Raw genomic sequence first — 18152 nt, 5'->3', positions numbered from 1 at the left:
AGAGTTTAGACTGTACGTCTTTTTTGAAATTAAAACAGAAATTAGATGGAGCATATCATGTCCTGTAAACCTCGCCAAAGTTTAGACTTTAATCTTACTTCTAATCTTTGTTTAGATGGAACATATTGCATATCACCTCTAAATTCTAATATTATAGAATTGAAATCATCCACTCGATTTCCAAAAAGAAATCACTAGATTCACTACCCTCATTTTTGTCTTACTCTATCATGACATGTATCTTTAATCTTTGTTCTAATCTTTGTTTAGATGGAGCATATTATCCTCGCAAATGCAAGGCATAATATGCTCCTCCATCTAATCTTAATACTGAATTAAACAAAAATTCCACTCCATGGTTATCCTTGCAATTAATTAAGGCTTTCCCTTTTGCAAGTTATTATTTGGTTATTCGAATCGAGTCAAACTATGGTTTATAAATTGGCGGGACGGGGGTTTGTAAATGGGTGGTATGAATCTCTTGTTTTGAGAAAAGGCCTAAATTGGTATCTACTCTCTTGTGACAAGTTAAACCTGAATTTTTAATTTTATCATTTTAAATTCCATAATTAAAAATAATTAATTTAAACATTATTTTCATATATGCTAAAGGCTTAAAAAATGCTAAAAAAAGTAAAAACCGCAAGCATAGATTAGAATTTGTTCCATTTTGAGATTGATAGATAGCGCGGAGGAGCTTGGATTTTAACTACAAAATATGTCATTACCATTTTATCACTAAATTTTCCTTAACATATCAATTATTAGGCTAGTATTGAATGGACTAAACTTAGGCCCAATACTCTAGTGCATTGAACTCAACATGTAGTCACTTTTAAACACATGTACATATCGTGTTAAGTCCAATGCATTAAAAGACTAGAACATTGGATCCAAGCCAAATCATTCTTGAACTATACATTAGATATCGATTGATCATTCATTTAAATTAAATTTGCTATTTTTGGCTTCCTCAATCCTTTAATTTGCTATTTTTGGCTTTCTCAATCCTTTTTGATTGATTATGTATATTACAAAATTACAAGGGTGCTAACAGGATATGTGAACTTACAAGGGTAGGTTGAATAATAGCGGAGAGAATCCAACTAAGACTACATGATGAAAAATCATAAATTTTGGAACCACCAAACCAAACGTTTGGAGTTCGTGGTTATTATAACTTACCTCAAACAAAAAAATCTGTGGTTTAAGGTTCTGGAACTTCACTAATTGATTCCTACGACTTACAAGGCTACAATCTACAATACGCCATGGACGTACCCATTTGGTATGCCATAGTTATCAATAACTTATTTGCTAAATGTGAAATAAAAATGATAAAATAGAGGTGAGACAAAAAAAACAACGAGCAATTTTTATTTTTATTTTTTACTTTTTACCAAACGGTACAAGACTGCACTGTACCAATATGAAACAGTTCTATATACACCACAAGTTACAACATTCGATAAGAATTGAGTTGAACATATGAGAGTGAGACTTACAGGTTATTGCTTACAAATCTTCTTGTAACCTGCACACTCATTTTATATACAGAGCACGTGGGAAAATAGCTATATCAAGATTTCTCATGCTACCGAGGTTAAAGTTTCTAAAGATTAATCTTCTGATTGAAACAGTTTTTGAAGACCAAAGTATAGCAAATTCAACACTACCATTCGAATTCTTTTCACAATTACAATACATTTAATTGACCCCTTCGGGCAGCTATCAAGAAATGTTCAAAGAAGTAGACATGCTTCCACTTTCGAAAAATAAATCCATTTTTGTCTTCCAAGAAGAAACCGATTAGTCTCCAGTTGCTTCTGAGGAGAGAGACCAAGAAATCTCCAATCATTATCAGATGTTAATCCAGAATATGAAGTAAGGAGATTTTCACTCACTTTCTGTAAGAATGATATCTTCCATTTTATCTCACTTTCTGTAAGGATGGTATCTTCCAGACACAGAACTACCGGTCCTTTCATATCCCTTGCCATTGTCATAACCACCACCGCCATCAACTCCTCCATATCCTCGACTACCACTATATCCAGCAGCACCAGCATAACCACCAGGAATGCCATAACCGGCAGCAGCATATCCAGCATTTCCATACATGGGCCCACCATACCCAAATCCATATCCATATCCACTATAGCCACCATAGAAACTTGCAGAACTTCCACCATAGCCTCCCCCATAACCGCCATATGCATCATAGACACCATACCCACCATACCCCCTGTCCATTTTTCCACTACCCCGACCTCTGGAATTATACCCTCCATATCCAGCTGCACCACCAACAAAACCACCATATGACTTAGCAGCATTGCCCCTGTAATCACCGCCAGCTCTTTTGGGTTCTGCCTTTTTTATTTCCACCTACATTCGGATTTACAGTGAACATCATATTAAGATTTCATATTAAAAAAATGCACAGAACACCATTTCCAATTAGAAGTCTTAAGATGGTTTTTGACTAACCTGCTTGCCTCCAAGTTCATGCATTTTTCCCTCCAAAAAAATTTCTTCAACACTGTCTTCACTCTCAAAAGTGACAAAACCAAAGCCTCTAGGCCGCCCAGTTTTATGATCCACCATAATTTGGTGATCAACAATACTACCATAAGAAGAGAAGTATTCCTTCAACTCCTCTGCAATGTTTAAACATATAGTCAAAAGAAACTCTCTTTTAATTAATGCATTGAATTTTCTTATAGTAAAATCAAAATTTTTTGTTGGACTACAATACCATTGGTCAAAGATGGTGGAATTCCACCAACAAAAATCTTCTTTGTTTTTGATACCCCCTTATAGTCTGTATCCTCCCTAGGGACTGTCCTCTTCACTTCAACCTGATTGGGAAACAATTCCACTACCCATAAGGGAAGAACACTAGGGAAAATGTGTGGTAAACCAAAAAACCTGAAAATACCATACAGTTGAGAAATGGGATAATAACGTTACCATTCTGCCATCTATAACATGCTCATCCTCCAAAACCTTATCAGCAACTGTTGGGTCAGAAAATGTTACAAATCCAAACCCCCGTGGTCTTCCCGAATGTTTATCCAACATAATTACAGAATCTGTTATTTCTCCATACTGACCAAAGTAACTAGCAAAGGTATCTGAAAATAAGATAACCACAAAAGGTCAATAGGACAAAATAGGTGAATCCCAGTGACTTGAGAATAAAAGGGATGAGAATATGCAATATTGAATGGAACCAAATATACAAAAGCAACATCTCTGTCATATAATTATTATATATCCTTTTACTCCCTCTTCCCACAAAAAGAACCAACATAGAAATACAAATGAAAAGGAACACTATAAACTAACAACGTAGATACTATTCGAACAAATATACTAACGAGATTTTATAGAATTTAAAATAAAATTCACTGTTATGTATCATATTCTTGCAGCAAGCCAGCTATTAACAATTGCACTATTAAATAAGTTCAGTGCAGTTGAAATGGCATACATTAGTTTGTTGCGCGTATCATATATGTTTTAAAATTTGATTAAGTGACAACTATGTCAAATTTCCTTTAGTAGTGATGATGATCCCAATTTGAGTAGGAATACATTTTAGTAAATGTTTTGCTTTCATAGACTATGACAAACAAAAAGGAATAACTTTGTTATAGTTAATCCACAGGATTCAAATGTCAGCTTACCATATTTTCACAACTGCAACAGGCCCACAAAAGCCACACTTTTGTAATCAGGGAGTACAATGAGCTGAGCCAACCATGCTTGCCTGAGTTTGCCCGCAAGCCAGCTTATAGACAAATTTTATGCAACTCAACTCAACTTAATAAACCTTTTCCAGATACATAGGCATTACAGCAATAATTTCCACTGATTAGGTCCACAAACATACTTGACAATTATACTCACAAAAACAATTACTTGACAATCATGAATTTAATACACTCACACATTTACAAACTAGACTGCCCCAAGCCATTTAGATGTCAAACAATATTCTTAAATTGCAGAAAACTTGATCTATAAACTTATCAAGCAGTAGAATCATATCCATGAGACCAAACTACTTCTCCTTCAGAACTTTACATTGTGCCTTAACAAAGGATATCATACAAAGTATGTGTACTAATTTATTGCTATACAGTAGCAAACAAAACCACATTATGAATTTTAATCTTCACTGTAGAAATGTGAGAATGCATTGGCGCTCTTAAACTATGACAAAAACCTAGCAATACTCAATATTCACAGTCCTGCCTAGTTGGGTTTCCTTGGGTTATGGCAAACTCTATTGTTTCAATGCTAGAATCTTGGAGTGGCATGTTAGGTTCTCGTAGATATGGGACAGTGTGGGAGGCAGCCCTGGCACGGTTGATTTGGTGCATTTGGGTGAAAGGAATTGTGGCATTTTTGAGGACAAAGAGTCCACTGGACCAAACCTCAAGTTTTTATTTCTGAAGACTCATTATGAATGGGGATTGAAGTCCTCCACTCCCTCCATGTTTTCTCTGATGGATTTCCTAGATACTCTACTTTTGTTCTGTTAATTATACAGCTGGTTTCGCTGTATTTTATTTTCTAGACATGTTTTGTTTTTCTGTATTTTCTTTGATTTTTATATTCCCTGTATACACTTTTTGATTTTTAATAAATTGCAATACCTATCAAAAATAAATAAATAAATAAAATAAAATTCTTACTTACCTATCAAAAATAAATAAATACCATACAACAAAAAATTGCTACACCATCACTTGTCTCAACCCACAACACAATCAACTTATGACCCATATTTATCCTTATTTTCTCATAATGTCCCCCCAATCAGAAAGGGAGATATAGATCCTCATTCAAGTACACAAACCAAGAAGTTTTAAAATGACATGAGATGGAGCAGATATAAAACTATATATGTCACCACTTACAAAATCATATTCTAAATCCAATATAAATTGCCCACATAATGTAAAATACCATTATATCAACATCCTTTCTCAAACATTAAATCAACAATAACTTATCCAAAAAAAAGCATTTAATCAACAAAAAGAAAAATTGACAAAAAGGAGACAAAATGACCTAAATAAGCAAGTTCAGTGTATGAGATAAAAAGGAGGGTTTGGGGAGGGAGGAAAATGAGAAACAGACTATGATGAAAACAGAAAAGTTCCATCCAACTCAAGATGTCACATGATTCACAACAACTTATATCCCAATGGCCATATATTGCTGCCTCGGCCCACCTCTATAGGACCAAAATTCACAGACTTCTCTTATCCCATTTGATCCACAAATGCAGAAAAGGTAAAGACCAATCTAATTTAGCTTCCACTACCCCACTAACTCTAGTTAAAAAAGATGCAGAATAAATGATTAACTTAAATTACAACTAAAACAACAAGCAACCACGTAAACCGGGATAATGCATAATCAACCATTACAAGGCCAATCTAATTTAGCTTCCACTACTCCACTAACTCTAGTTAAAAAAGATGCAGAATAAATGATTAAAGTTAAATTACAACTAAAACAACAAGCAACCATGTAAACCGGCATAATGCATAATCAACCATTACAAGAAAGTCAATCCATTGTGTCCTATGGTGTGGACTCTATTTGGTCTTCAATGGGTTATGCCGCATGGTGTCTCTGATTTATTTTCAAGTTGGCAAGGTTCCTTCGGGGGGCATCGAGCATTGATTTATGGAGGGTTGTCCCATATTGTGTCCTATGGTGTATTTGGCAAGAACAGAACTCAAGATGTTTCGAAGAGAAGGAACGGTCTATTTCAGAATTTAAATCTCTTCTCCTTCACACCTTGCTAGAGTGGGGTTCTTCCTTTAATCTTTTTCCTTGTTCTAATTTTTTAGAAATGCTTGATCTTTGCAATTTATGTGTTTGATGTACTGTTATCCATGTACACCCCCGGTGTACCGGACTTTTGATTAATACAATTCCATTATTTATCAAAAAAAAAAAAGTCAATCCATATATTCTCCATAGCTAAATGACTAGAAGGCAGACCCAACCAAAAAAAAAAAAAAAACCATCATTCCCCTAATTCACCTTCACATTCGACATCTACACAAACACCACTAATCCCGTTTATATCATCGCATAACTATCCAAATACCCATAACTCTAATATATCATTAGACCCAATAATGCTTCATTACACATACACACACAATAAAGTTAAAGTTAACAAAATGATTCAACACCAAAACACACATAATGAAGAATTTACTAAAAACAATAACTTAAAATTAACAAAAAATGTTTAAACTTTAGAAAGTACCTTCAGAGGTCTCCCACGAAATGCCTCCAACAAAAAGCTTTCTACACACCACAGAAACCCCAAAACCAAAAACCCAAATTTTCATTTCCATCAATATCACCAAGAGTGCGAAAATTTTCAACAAACATAAAAAAACTGAAATTTCTCAAACTAACCCTAGAGAGGCAGAGTCACGGTGACCCACAATCGACGAGTGCTTTATCTCATTGCCTGAGCTATTTATATTATCTTCCGGCTCAAAACCGCGCTCTGAATCGAATTGCTCTCGCCGCTGATGGTGGTGGTGGCGGTGGTCTAGGGTTTCAAAATCTTCGCGATATTCTTCGCCATTGTAAGCGAATTGGTCATCTTCGAAATGAGATCGTTCTGCGTAATCCTCCATTTGAGGCTCCCAATTTTGGGGTTTTGAGCTTCGTCTAGGACTTAGCTAGGTTTGGTTGAGCTTGTTTCTTTGGTTCTTTGGGTTTTCTTGGTGTTGCAGAAACCCTAGCTCGAAACGGCGCGTATTGAGAGAGATTTTCAGGAGGTGAAATTTATTATTTGAAATTTTTGATTGGGGTTTTTTATTTTTAATACTAGCTGAGGATTCGTTTTGGAAACGAAGTCGTTTTTATTGTTAGCACAAAGTGGATATATGGGGCTTTTGCACTTGATTTTCTCAGATCGTTTCATTTGGTTATGGGCCTTATGGCCTTATGGACTCAATCACAGGGTTTTTTTTTTTTTTTTTTAATAAATAATTTTTACTCTATTTTAAATATGATAGAATTTCAATTTTTTTTTTTTATTATAAATGTTTTATAGTTACAGTAGGGATGGGAGACTAAGATTTGAGGCCAAATGTTTTTATTAGAAAGACTAAAAGATGGTAATTGAGTTACAAAACTCTTAGCAATAGAATTTCAATCTACAACTTCCGTTCATTATTTTTTATATATAAATATCTTTGTTTTAATGTTATTTTGAGAAGGCCAAACTATAATTTTGGTTTATTAAACTTTGTTACAGATTCGGTTTCATCCCTATAACTTAAATTATGTCAGTTTAATCATTCTTTTAAATTAAAGCTATTTAACTTCTTCTTTTTTCTTATTTTGTATCTCAATTTTTGTAACAATGAGAGGGGAGGATTTGAATCCTAGTTCCTATAATAAAGAAGAACAAGTTATGTCACTAAGGTACAAGTCTCCTTAGTAAAGCTACTCAATTATTAATTGTGTCAATTTTGTCCTTAAATTTTGTAAATCAAGTCAATTTTATCAGTAAAAACTCTCTTGATTAAGGAAATTTTCTGAGTTGATCTTTAGGGCTGATTGATGAAATTGACAAAAATTAATAGTTACAATTGGCACAATTATATATATATATATATATATATATATATATATATATAAACGGGAGGCTCAGCCTACCACCAAAAGAAATTACAATAGATAAAGACTAAGAAGAAATAATAGATGAAGAAAGTAATGAATGAGAATGGAAGAGTTATCAAAAAATAGATGTAAAACAAAATATAACTTGTAGGAGATAACATGATCAAAATAATGATAATGCACAAAATAATGGATAACTATGGCTCAACGGCCAACTTGATTGAAAAATATGCAGTAACTTACAAACTTGATCAGTCAAACTTGGCTTTGATACCAAAAGGGGGTAAGTTACAGACTAGGGGGGAGGAGGCCGACTATATATATATATATATATATATATATATGTTGTCCAGGCTAAGACTACTCCAAAAGATCCGCAGTCTAGCCTAGTTGCTTCCTCAGATTTTGGATCCCTCTCTCAAGTTCGTTGATCCTATCAAGTTTCTTATCCCGTTGAAGGATTGTTGTCTTATCCTATGAAGCGTTTTCCCCAAAACATCGAGCTTACCTCATGTCAGTTCAATCTTCTCATGAACCTGAACCATTTGCTGAAGCCTTCAATCATTCTTGCTGGAGAGATGCTATGCAGGAAGAACGAAATGCCCAGAAATAAAATAAAAATTTTAAAATTTTAAAAACAAAATCAGAAATTTGGTGGGTGTTGATTCAATTAATGAAGCTTTTCCTTATTAACAGACCTGGAATTGAATCCAACGTACACTAAGAAACCATGAAAAGCAAGATGATTATCTCCAATTTTGTAGCACATAAGAACTCTAGTCTATACATTCCACTGAGAATCTCAGCAATCTCCATCCGTACAAGTCAAAGGTTGAAAATGATGATCGAGAGGAATGTGTTTGTAGAGGTGTTGGTGAATTGGTTCTCAACCTCATCCAGTACTCACAATTATCAGCATTTCTAGTTTGCAACCTGAAAATAAATCATACTACATCACCCATTAACTTCAATTGGATCTTCAATTTTCCATGCGTTTCCAAATTTCCAATTGGAGTCTTCTTTGGTTCCTCCTTTACAAAAGCTACACTTAAATCTTGGACACTCATGCCTTAACACCACTCTTACTCTTATCTCTTCTTATCTTATTGAGCATGGTAAAGTAAATAAGAACCTTCCTACCAGTTTAACCATTCCTTAATTTTGCAATACTTGACTATTTGGAAGTTCACCAAACCCCCCAAAGCTTTTGAAGACATTGACCCAGATCTCTGTTTTGCCAATTCTGGAAAGGAGCCGGGGTAATATACATGTCTCAACGATTCTGCTACTAGTTTCTTGTATAATAAATTGAAATCATATATAGGAAATGAGATGTATGAACTACAAGTAACTGAAAGATTGCTTCAGTAAAACACAATGTTAGCTACTCTCAATTTCCAATGTCTAAAATCTGAAGAGAAAATTCCAAATTTTACAACACAAGGAAATTCTATCCAAACAAGCTACAGAGAGATTATAGAAACATATGGTACAAAACGTAACACAAAAAACATGTATAAGAAATTACACATACAAAACTGCTCATCTTGAGCATCATTTACAAAATTATGTATCTGCTCCTTGATATGGCGTCAATCATCTACTTCTTCCTCCTCGTCATCTTCAACAAACTCTTCTTCATCTTCATCAGTTTCTTCTTCTTGTTCCACATCATCAACAATAAAGCCTCCAAGTGTTTCATCATCATCATCATCTTCATTTGCACAACTAGTTTTCTTTTGCAAAGAGTTCTTACTACCTTTGGCCTCCTTGTGAGGCTTGTCACGGTCTTTTGATCTAGTAGAATATTTAGGTCTGTCAACCTTTCTTAGTTTTGCGACAAGCTCCTTGTCATCATCACTCTCACCTGTAAAGTCATCATCATCATCATTGCCTGCAGCTTTCCTTCTCCTTTTCATCACTCCTCTCTTTCCGCTCTTCTCAAGATACTCATCATCATCACTATCTCTTTTAGGTTCCTCAAGAAACCAGTCCCAATTTCTTATATCACGGAGCATTTGCTTGGGATAGTGATCAAACTCATGCCCCATCACAAGAAAACCAAACTCTGCATTTCCCAAATTTTAATTAACCAAAGAATCACGACATTAAAGATGAAACTAAGACAGAGATTCAAACAGAAAACTGCATAACAGACGCCTGAACTAGTTATCTACAACAACAGTATATATTTACAGAACTTCTATTATGCATCTCAGGCACATGATAGAACAAACTCTGATATGACTTGGTAGACAAGCTGTGAGAAATCAGTCTCAGACTCTGTCTAGCAAGTGCATGAATGTGTGTGCCCACTTACACACACACACACACACACACAAAGGCAAAAGTATCAATGTCACAAACAGCCTGCTATGACAAACATTTCTCTGATGCTGAAGTTGCTATCAATATTAGAATGGAAAATAAACTGAAGAGAACAAAGGAACTAGAATTGATAATTGTTTAATTATAAAGAGAAAATAGACAGAAAAAAGAGGAAGATCCATCTTTGGTGTCTCAAATCACTTGCACATTACTTTTATTCCAAATCTCACCTAGTTTGAGTGTAAACTTTTGGTGAGCTACAAGGAAAATATGTCAATATCTTCGACACACTTTCTTCTATCAGCAAAGGAGGTAATTTAAAAGTTTTCTGTTCTTTCCTTTTTACTAGGGGTGAAGCAAAACATGATGTAAATGACATTTCTAAGGGTACTAGTGCAAACTTGGAATCCATAGAAAAAACACTGAACTCTTTACAATGTCTGTGGAATAAAGAAGACAACGTTAAGATATATGATCCCAACATTTACCACCAACCATTCTCAGCATCTCACTCTGATTTATTATAACTCTTACGAGAGAGAAGATTAAGGTAGAGAGTAAATTCTATGATACACAAACATACTCAATTCTACTTTCTTCATAGTTGAAAAGACAAAATAATCATATGAAAGAAATCTGATGTTGAAAGTGAGTCAGAGGACCATTCAAACTGATATGTCAAGCTAATTAGTCAATAATTAGCATCAGTATTATGTATTAAGCATTACGTTAAAATTTCCAAAATTACATGGACCCTAGGACTTTAATTTTCCACAGCATGCATTTCTACAATTCAGCTACACAGAATGACATATATCTATTCCTATATACATTAATAAAATTTAAAAACCAAGATTGTCCCAAAAAAAGTTAACCACACGAAATAAATATTCCATATAAGCTAAGCTAGAAAACAAAGAGATTTATAATTTCCACTTTCCTTTCCTACATTTTCTCAACAACCAAACACAGCAAAATCAAAGCAAAGCAAGTAAGAAACAACAAAAAAAAAAAAAAAAAAAAACACATACCTTTAACAGGGTCAATATCCAACGCCTCAACATCAACCCCATCATCAAACTCAAACCCACTTCCCAAACTCTCACCCAAACCAATCTCTCTCTCCAAAACCCTCTTCTCTGCTCTCTCCCCAAACTCACTTTCCCTCACAGCAAACCAAACAGGTCTATTCCCAGACAAAAAGCAGAGCCAATCGCCTTCAGCCACGCCACCCTTCTCACCCTTCCTGAAAGCCCGGATTTCCCCACTCCCATGTTCCCTCACCCACATGGGATTCTTCCCAACAACCTCAAACGAAACCTTGAAGTACTTGGACCCCGTTTGGCTCTTACCACATTTCGCTAGTTCAAACACAACGTGGCGACGTGACACTGTCTTGTCTCTCGTGTTAAAACCAAAGCCTCGTCCAAACACAACCTTGTCCCCCACATTTTGTAACACAATTTTGGAACCGTCTTCTCCTTCAACCTCCATAGCTTCCCAACTGCTTCAAGCCTTCAACTAATTTGTCTTTTTGGGTCTTATTTCTTTAATTTAATGTATAACCGAACATGTCCGGCTTAACTCATCTAGCCCAAAATCTGAACCCATCTCGTATTTTTTCCCTGAAGCCCAAATATCTCACCAAAGCCCAATCAGACATATACATATACCTCTCTCTCTCTCCAAAGCCCAATCAGATTTCGCCTTATGTATGTGTGTATATACACAACCGTAGCCCACCTTCTTTTTTTTTTCTTTTTTTTTTTTTTTTTTAAAGGAGAACAAATTTTTAAGACTAAAAATGTTCAAAATACTATTTTGGACCTAGTTTCGGCTTTTCCATCAGAATGGAACATTTCCATTCCGACCAATTTCATTGTACTTTTTTGGCGTCACTATTAAAAATTATGTATAATATTATATCATATCAAATGTTTACCAAAAAAAAAAAAAAATATCATATCAAATTGCTTTTTGATATGATATAATATTATATATAATTATGGGATAGCTAACTAAATATGGAGCTAAATAGTTGGGCTCTTTTGTTCCATAATAGATTAAATATGATGTGAGAAAAGACAGTCAGACTTAAATGATTATGGAAATTAGGTTCTTCAAATCTCTTTAGAAGCAATTGTGAACTCTAGGAGAGCATTTGTGGGCCATGATTGATGATGAGTTTGTGGTCAAGTTTTGGATAGCGTTTTTTTTCCCAAATAATCTGATCACATCTTGAGGTACAAATTTTGGATAATAAATTATTGGAGAATCAGCCATAATCCTCACTCTTTGTTGGCTAGAACTTTCAAGGCTAAATATTTCCCTAGCTGCCCAATTCAGGAATGTAGACCTAAACCTCACCACTCCTGGTGTTGGAAAAACATCATCCAACAAGAAATCCACAAACCAAGAGAAGGGAAATGGTGGGTTGGAAATGGTTATGGTATTCCACTCAACCACAAAAATTGGTTTCATGACCCTTCTTTGAACTTGAACCACCCAAGCCTTACTACTGGTAAAGTGGGAGACTTAATTGATCAACATACCAATACCTGGAAAATAGATCTGATTAGATCTTTATACCCATTCCCCCAAGCCTCTACAATCTTGCAAATTCCTATTTCCAAAATAGGATCAGTTCAAGATAAAATTCTATGGAAATACTCAAAGAATGGGGATTATCAGGTCAAAAAGGCATATGAATTCCTGGTAAAGGATCATTCAACCCTTGCTAGGCAAGCTCAGACTCGGGAAGGGGTGTGGAACTTAATTTGGAGAGTTAAGGTCCCTTTAAAAATCAACAATTTTATGTGGAAACTCATGCATGATAGCCTACCCACTTTACTTAGCCTAAAAAACAGAGGCATCTCAACCTCTAGTAAATGCCCTCTATGCAATGAAGAAGATGAATCTACAACCCACCTTTTCTTGCTTTGTCCCTTTACTAGAGCTTGCTGGCATGGCTCCACCCTAGCCATTCATTCCTTAGATTTTAGTAACATATTTGTTCAACATTGGTTAACTTTGCTCTTGTCTAAATACAAAGTAAGAGGGATAGATTCAATAGTGTCTTGCAAGCCACCTTCATGACTCTATGGACCATTTAGAACCATAGAAACAGGGTGATTCATTAAGGTGTGGGTTCTTTTTTTGGACAATACCCAGGCCTAAGTAGAAACAAGGATCCTGGGCCTTATACTTGTAATTTGGTGGACTGGGTTTGGTTCACCGTAGCTATATTAAGCTGATTACGAACCAAGTTGTGCACAAAGCATGGATCTTACAACACATACATATTCATACATGCAAATATATACATATGATAAAGTAAATAGTTAAGGAACAATAAAGAAATAAAGAAAAAGCATGTAAGGACGTTAGGGATCCTCAGAAAATAAAATGATATTTCATTATATTAAGTTTTAGTATATTGGACCCTTGTTTTCACTGGGATGTGTTACAAGATTCAAATAAATTCAAAAGTTACAAACTTGGATAGCTTTCTATAGACTTCCAAGACTTGTGAGGTTTGAATCCCCTTGAATCCAAGTGTATCCTCTAGTACCTGTCTCAGGATCCCTTATAGTGTTTTTCTCTTTTTCTATTTTCCTGAGATTTAAAGGATTTTTTTTTTCAGAGGGTCTTTGTGCTCTAATTCCTTATTGCTGAATGGTTTTTGCTGATTGCTTGATCCCCCTTTATAGTACCTTCCTAGGGTTTTTGGTGTACCATTGATTCCCTTTATTTACTGCCCTAAGTCTCGAACCAATGTTGTGTCAGCAACATTGGTGGTTAGTCCTTTCTTTATTTTCTCACTATATTCTTCTTTTGAGGTTTTCCTCCAAAAAGTCCCCAATTGAATTTCTCCTTTTGGGGGGAGGGGTCCTAAAGGCTGACTTTTAATCTCTTTTTCCAAGGTTTCTAGAGAGGCTTTTCAGAACCCCTATTTTGGCTGCCTCATCCTTTGTATTTTTTCTCTAAATAGGCAGATTCCCCCTGTCAGGTTGAAAGATCTCCAGCCACCTTCTTTCATGGTTCACCTTACTACTCTTCTCAAGGTACCAAGCTTCTCTTCATAGGTGCTGGTTCCTAAGTCATCATTTGTTTCCAAAGCCTTTTTTTCTAAGTTGCAGGCGATTGATGAGACATGTCTTTCTTCGTTCCTCGTGCCCCTAAGCATGCTTCCATGAGCTGTCTAACTCCCAGCTGATTCTTTCCTACACTTCCCGAGGATCCCCTCTCTAGTTCTAGCAACTTCTCAATATCCTAGTCCAGTCTCTTTTTGGGCTCCTTGGGGGTTTCTTTCACAGAGCCTAGGCCAAGCTTCCTCTGCTTTTTTCTTCATTCTCTAAGGCCCAAGGCTTACCCATTCATGAGCTTAGGCTTCCTTTTACCCATTTTAAATGGGCTTTGGCTCACAGATTGGGCCTTATCTATCCTTAAGAGCTCATTAGTTTTGGATTTAAATACTTATAATATTTTGGACCTCAACAGAAGGAACTAACCCTAACCCTATGGATGTGATTCTAACTGCCCAATCTTTATCTTGTAAGTATAAGGAAACCTTCATTGAACACCCACACAACAACAGACTCAATAGAAGCCCAAGGCCAAAGCACCAATCAGCAGCAAGGCAATGGCAATTGATCATCAAAGTTGCAGGTGGTAGGGGCAGAAAACCTCATAGGAGTGGCATTGCTTATGAAGCTGTCAATATCTAGTGAGATAGAATCTTTTGTGGTGTAGTTAGTAGCAAAGCTAGAATCACAGATGAGGCATTGCTGGAAGCTATGGTGGAAGCTAGAATCACAACAAGAAATCACAGTTTTCAGCAAATTTTGCTATTAAGTTATAGTAGGGAACTTCTTCAATCCTTTAAGAAGAAAAAGACTCTAGATTGGCTTGATAGTTCTAGAATGGCTGATCTAATTTTCCTAACTCAACATGGTCTTTCCTATAATATGATCTTAGTTCCCCATTTGGTTGTAAAGGAGGTTTGGTTTGTAGCTAAATTGGCAACTCGTGTGCCAATGAACCAATGCTGGTTTAGTCTAGCCCTTTTGTGATTTTTGATTTTGTTTTTATCTCCTTATGAATGGTATAAAAAAAGAAAAGAAAAAAAAAAGAGGAGATGAATTGCTTATGGCTATATGAAATTTTGGATGAAGAATATGTTGAATGAACATGTATAAAAGTTATTATAAGCTTGTGTACGCAATTATGAATTAAATAGAATCTTATGACTAACTTTTTTTTTTTAAAGAAAATTATGACTAACTCGATTGCTTTAATTTTAAATAGGTATAGTAAAATGATTAACATATTACATTTTATAAGTCGTAATAGTCGCACCCACAACTCTGGTCATAATCAAAGAGGAAATTACTTATGTTTGGTATGCTTTATTATCATGAACCTCTCTTGAAAAATTTATGCTATTCTATTTCAAGTTATAACTCCTAGTAAGTTATGTTATTGTCTTGATAGCCAAGTCTTCAAATACAATAGTGTATTTATCATTGGCATTCGTCATGCATTTTGAAAAGTTAAAATGCTTGAAAAGCATGAACATTTAGAGATATCTCTTAGAATTAGTATTATGCTTTTTATTCATATGTTTGGTATCACTATTAATGCTAAAGTAAATTTTATTTCCCAATTTTTTGAGTTTCATCTTTTATAATATTAACATGATTATTTAGGAAAAATTGTTGTTATAACTTAAAATGAAGAACTTGTTGCAATAAATTGATACAAATTATTTTTGTAATCTATTGCAATGGAAATTTTGAACTAATACCTTATTGCAGTAATTTGATATTAATCATTTTACAATCTATTGCAATGATAGACACAAAATTGCAACAAATATATTATTGCAATAAGCTGGTATCAATTATTTCATAGTCTATCGCAATGACAAATTGAAGTAATTATTTATTACAATGAAGATATTATTGTAATAATTTAATTCGACTTATTTTAATCGAGTATTTGCAATTTATTGCAATAAGATTCGTGAAATAATAGCCTATACCTACAAAATATTTGAAACAATATATTATTTATTGCAACAATATTTATATCATTGCATCAAAGTTGTTATTAAAATATTTAGAGTTGATTGCAATAAAAGTTTTTTTGTTGCACAAACCTATTATCTCAATTTTTATTGTAACATTTGGTATCAACTATTGCAACGACTCTAATGTTATTGCAATGATTTTTTTTTCATTGCAATCAATTTTTTTTTTTCTCATAGTGTTTTCATTTCATCTTTTGATTTTCTCAAAAAGAAAAATAAAAATTCAAATTCCTTTCTTACCAATGGCTGTCAACATACCAATGCAAATTTATGCCCAAGAAATCTACTATCTTTTTATTGATCATTTATAAGAGTGACGCACGTTTTTGGAGAAAGCTTAACAAAATCTGCATGACCCATCCGTGTTACAAATGACAACATGGATTTCAGGTAAGCTAATATGGCAACAAAATTTTGTCAACATTTAATGCCAAAATGTTTTGATTCCAAGTGTAGTCTTCTAATTAAATACCGATGGTTTCTATAGAATTTTACTTCATTATAAATATGTAACAAAAATTTTACTTACCATTTCTCTTAGTGTATTCATAGTTCTTTACTCACATTTCCTCGTAATTCTTATTTACATTTCATCTTTTTTTTTTCTCAAAAAGAAAAATAAAAATTCAAATTCCTTTCTTACTAATGGCTGTCAGCATACCAGTGCAAATTTATGCCCAAAAAATTTTCAATGAAAAGTTGAAATCTTTAAAGTCAAAAAAGTTTCCAAACCTCCACCAATCCACAAACACCACCAACTTTGCCTTTGATTTTGCTTCCTTTCATCAACCTTTAGCCAATGATGATGTAATTGGTTTTGTTGACATATTGCAACAATATTTATATCATTGCATCAAAGTTGTTATTAAAATATTTAGAGTTGATTGCAACAAAAGTTTTTTTTGTTGTACAAACCTATATTTTAATTTTTATTGTAACATTTGGTATCAACTATTGCAACTACTCTAATGTTATTGCAATGATTTTTTTTTTTCATTGCAATAAATTTCTTTTTTCCTCATAGTGTTTTCATTTCATCTTTTGATTTTCTCAAAAAGAAAAATAAAAATTCAAGTTCCTTTCTTACCAATGGCTGTCAACATACCAATGCAAATTTATGCCCAAGAAATCTACTACCTTTTTATTGATCATTTATAAGAGTGACGCACGTTTTTGGAGAAAGCTTAACGAAATCTGCATGACCCATCCATGTTACAAATGACAACATGGATTTCAGGTAGGCTAATATGGCAACAAAATTTTGTCAACATTTAATGCCAAAATGTTTTGATTCCAAGTGTAGTCTTCTAATTAAATACCGATGGTTTCTGTAGAATTTTACTTCATTATAAATATGTTACAAAAATTGTACTTACATTTCTCTTAGTGTATTCATAGTTCTTTACTCACATTTCCTCGTAATTCTTATTTACATTTCATCTTTTGTTTTTCTCAAAAAGAAAAAGAAAAATTCAAATTCCTTTCTTACCAATGGCTGTTAACATACCAGTGCAAATTTATGCCCAAGAAATTCTCAATGAAAGGTTGAAATCTTTAAAGTCAAAAAAGTTTCCAAACCTCCACCAATCCACAAACACCACCAACTTTGCCTTTGATTTTGCTTTCTTTCATCAACCTTTAGCCAATGATGATGTAATTGGTTTTGTTGACATGTTGGAACACATGTCAACCAACAAACAACTCCCATTATTAACCATTTTTTCCCAAAAAAGCCCATCAGGGAATTCCTTGCTCCATGAGGCAGCAAGTTTTGGAAATACTAAGATCACAAAATTCATTGTTGATCACTTCCCTTTCCTTCTTACCAAGAAAAATATTCTAGGGGACAGTGCAATTCACGTGGCCACAAAAATAAACATCTAAAAGTTTTAGAAATCCTCATTAATAGCTCTACTATAGAGTTGCAAATGAGGAATAGTATAGGAAACACCACTTTACATAAAGCTATGTTTTTTCCTATTTGTTATGAAGCCATCAATTTTTTATTTTGGAGAGATCCCAACACAACATATATTTTGAATGAAGACGGAAA

At 34.2% G+C, this 18152-nt stretch overlaps 2 protein-coding genes across 3 annotated transcripts; both read right to left on the bottom strand.

The window, feature by feature from the left end:
- Positions 1 to 1420: 1420 nt before the first annotated feature.
- LOC115991990 (heterogeneous nuclear ribonucleoprotein 1-like) lies at positions 1421 to 6856 on the bottom strand. 2 transcript variants are annotated; one of them, XM_031116013.1, is made up of 7 exons: positions 6460 to 6856; positions 6305 to 6345; positions 2974 to 3137; positions 2759 to 2861; positions 2491 to 2660; positions 1905 to 2388; positions 1421 to 1826 (listed from the first exon to the last, which is right to left on the bottom strand). In XM_031116013.1, the coding sequence occupies exons 1-6, from the start codon at positions 6684 to 6686 to the stop codon at positions 1936 to 1938; spliced, it is 1158 nt and encodes a 385-aa protein (XP_030971873.1). In that variant the 5' UTR covers positions 6687 to 6856; the 3' UTR covers positions 1421 to 1826; positions 1905 to 1935. The 2 variants fall into 2 exon arrangements, with proteins under 2 accessions (XP_030971873.1, XP_030971872.1); XM_031116012.1 differs by having other exon boundaries at positions 1421 to 2388; positions 6460 to 6855.
- A 2161-nt stretch (positions 6857 to 9017) lies between these two features.
- On the bottom strand, positions 9018 to 11525 carry LOC115992110 (mitotic apparatus protein p62-like). Its single transcript, XM_031116172.1, has 2 exons — positions 11040 to 11525; positions 9018 to 9748 (listed from the first exon to the last, which is right to left on the bottom strand). Exons 1-2 carry the CDS (start codon positions 11500 to 11502, stop codon positions 9273 to 9275), a joined length of 939 nt encoding a protein of 312 aa, XP_030972032.1. The 5' UTR covers positions 11503 to 11525; the 3' UTR covers positions 9018 to 9272.
- Between the last annotated feature and the right edge of the window lie 6627 nt (positions 11526 to 18152).

Source organism: Quercus lobata, chromosome 5, assembly GCF_001633185.2.
Source record: "Quercus lobata isolate SW786 chromosome 5, ValleyOak3.0 Primary Assembly, whole genome shotgun sequence".
In the NCBI taxonomy this organism is placed as follows: Eukaryota; Viridiplantae; Streptophyta; class Magnoliopsida; order Fagales; family Fagaceae; genus Quercus; species Quercus lobata.
This window is presented reverse-complemented; position numbering and strand designations above follow the sequence as displayed.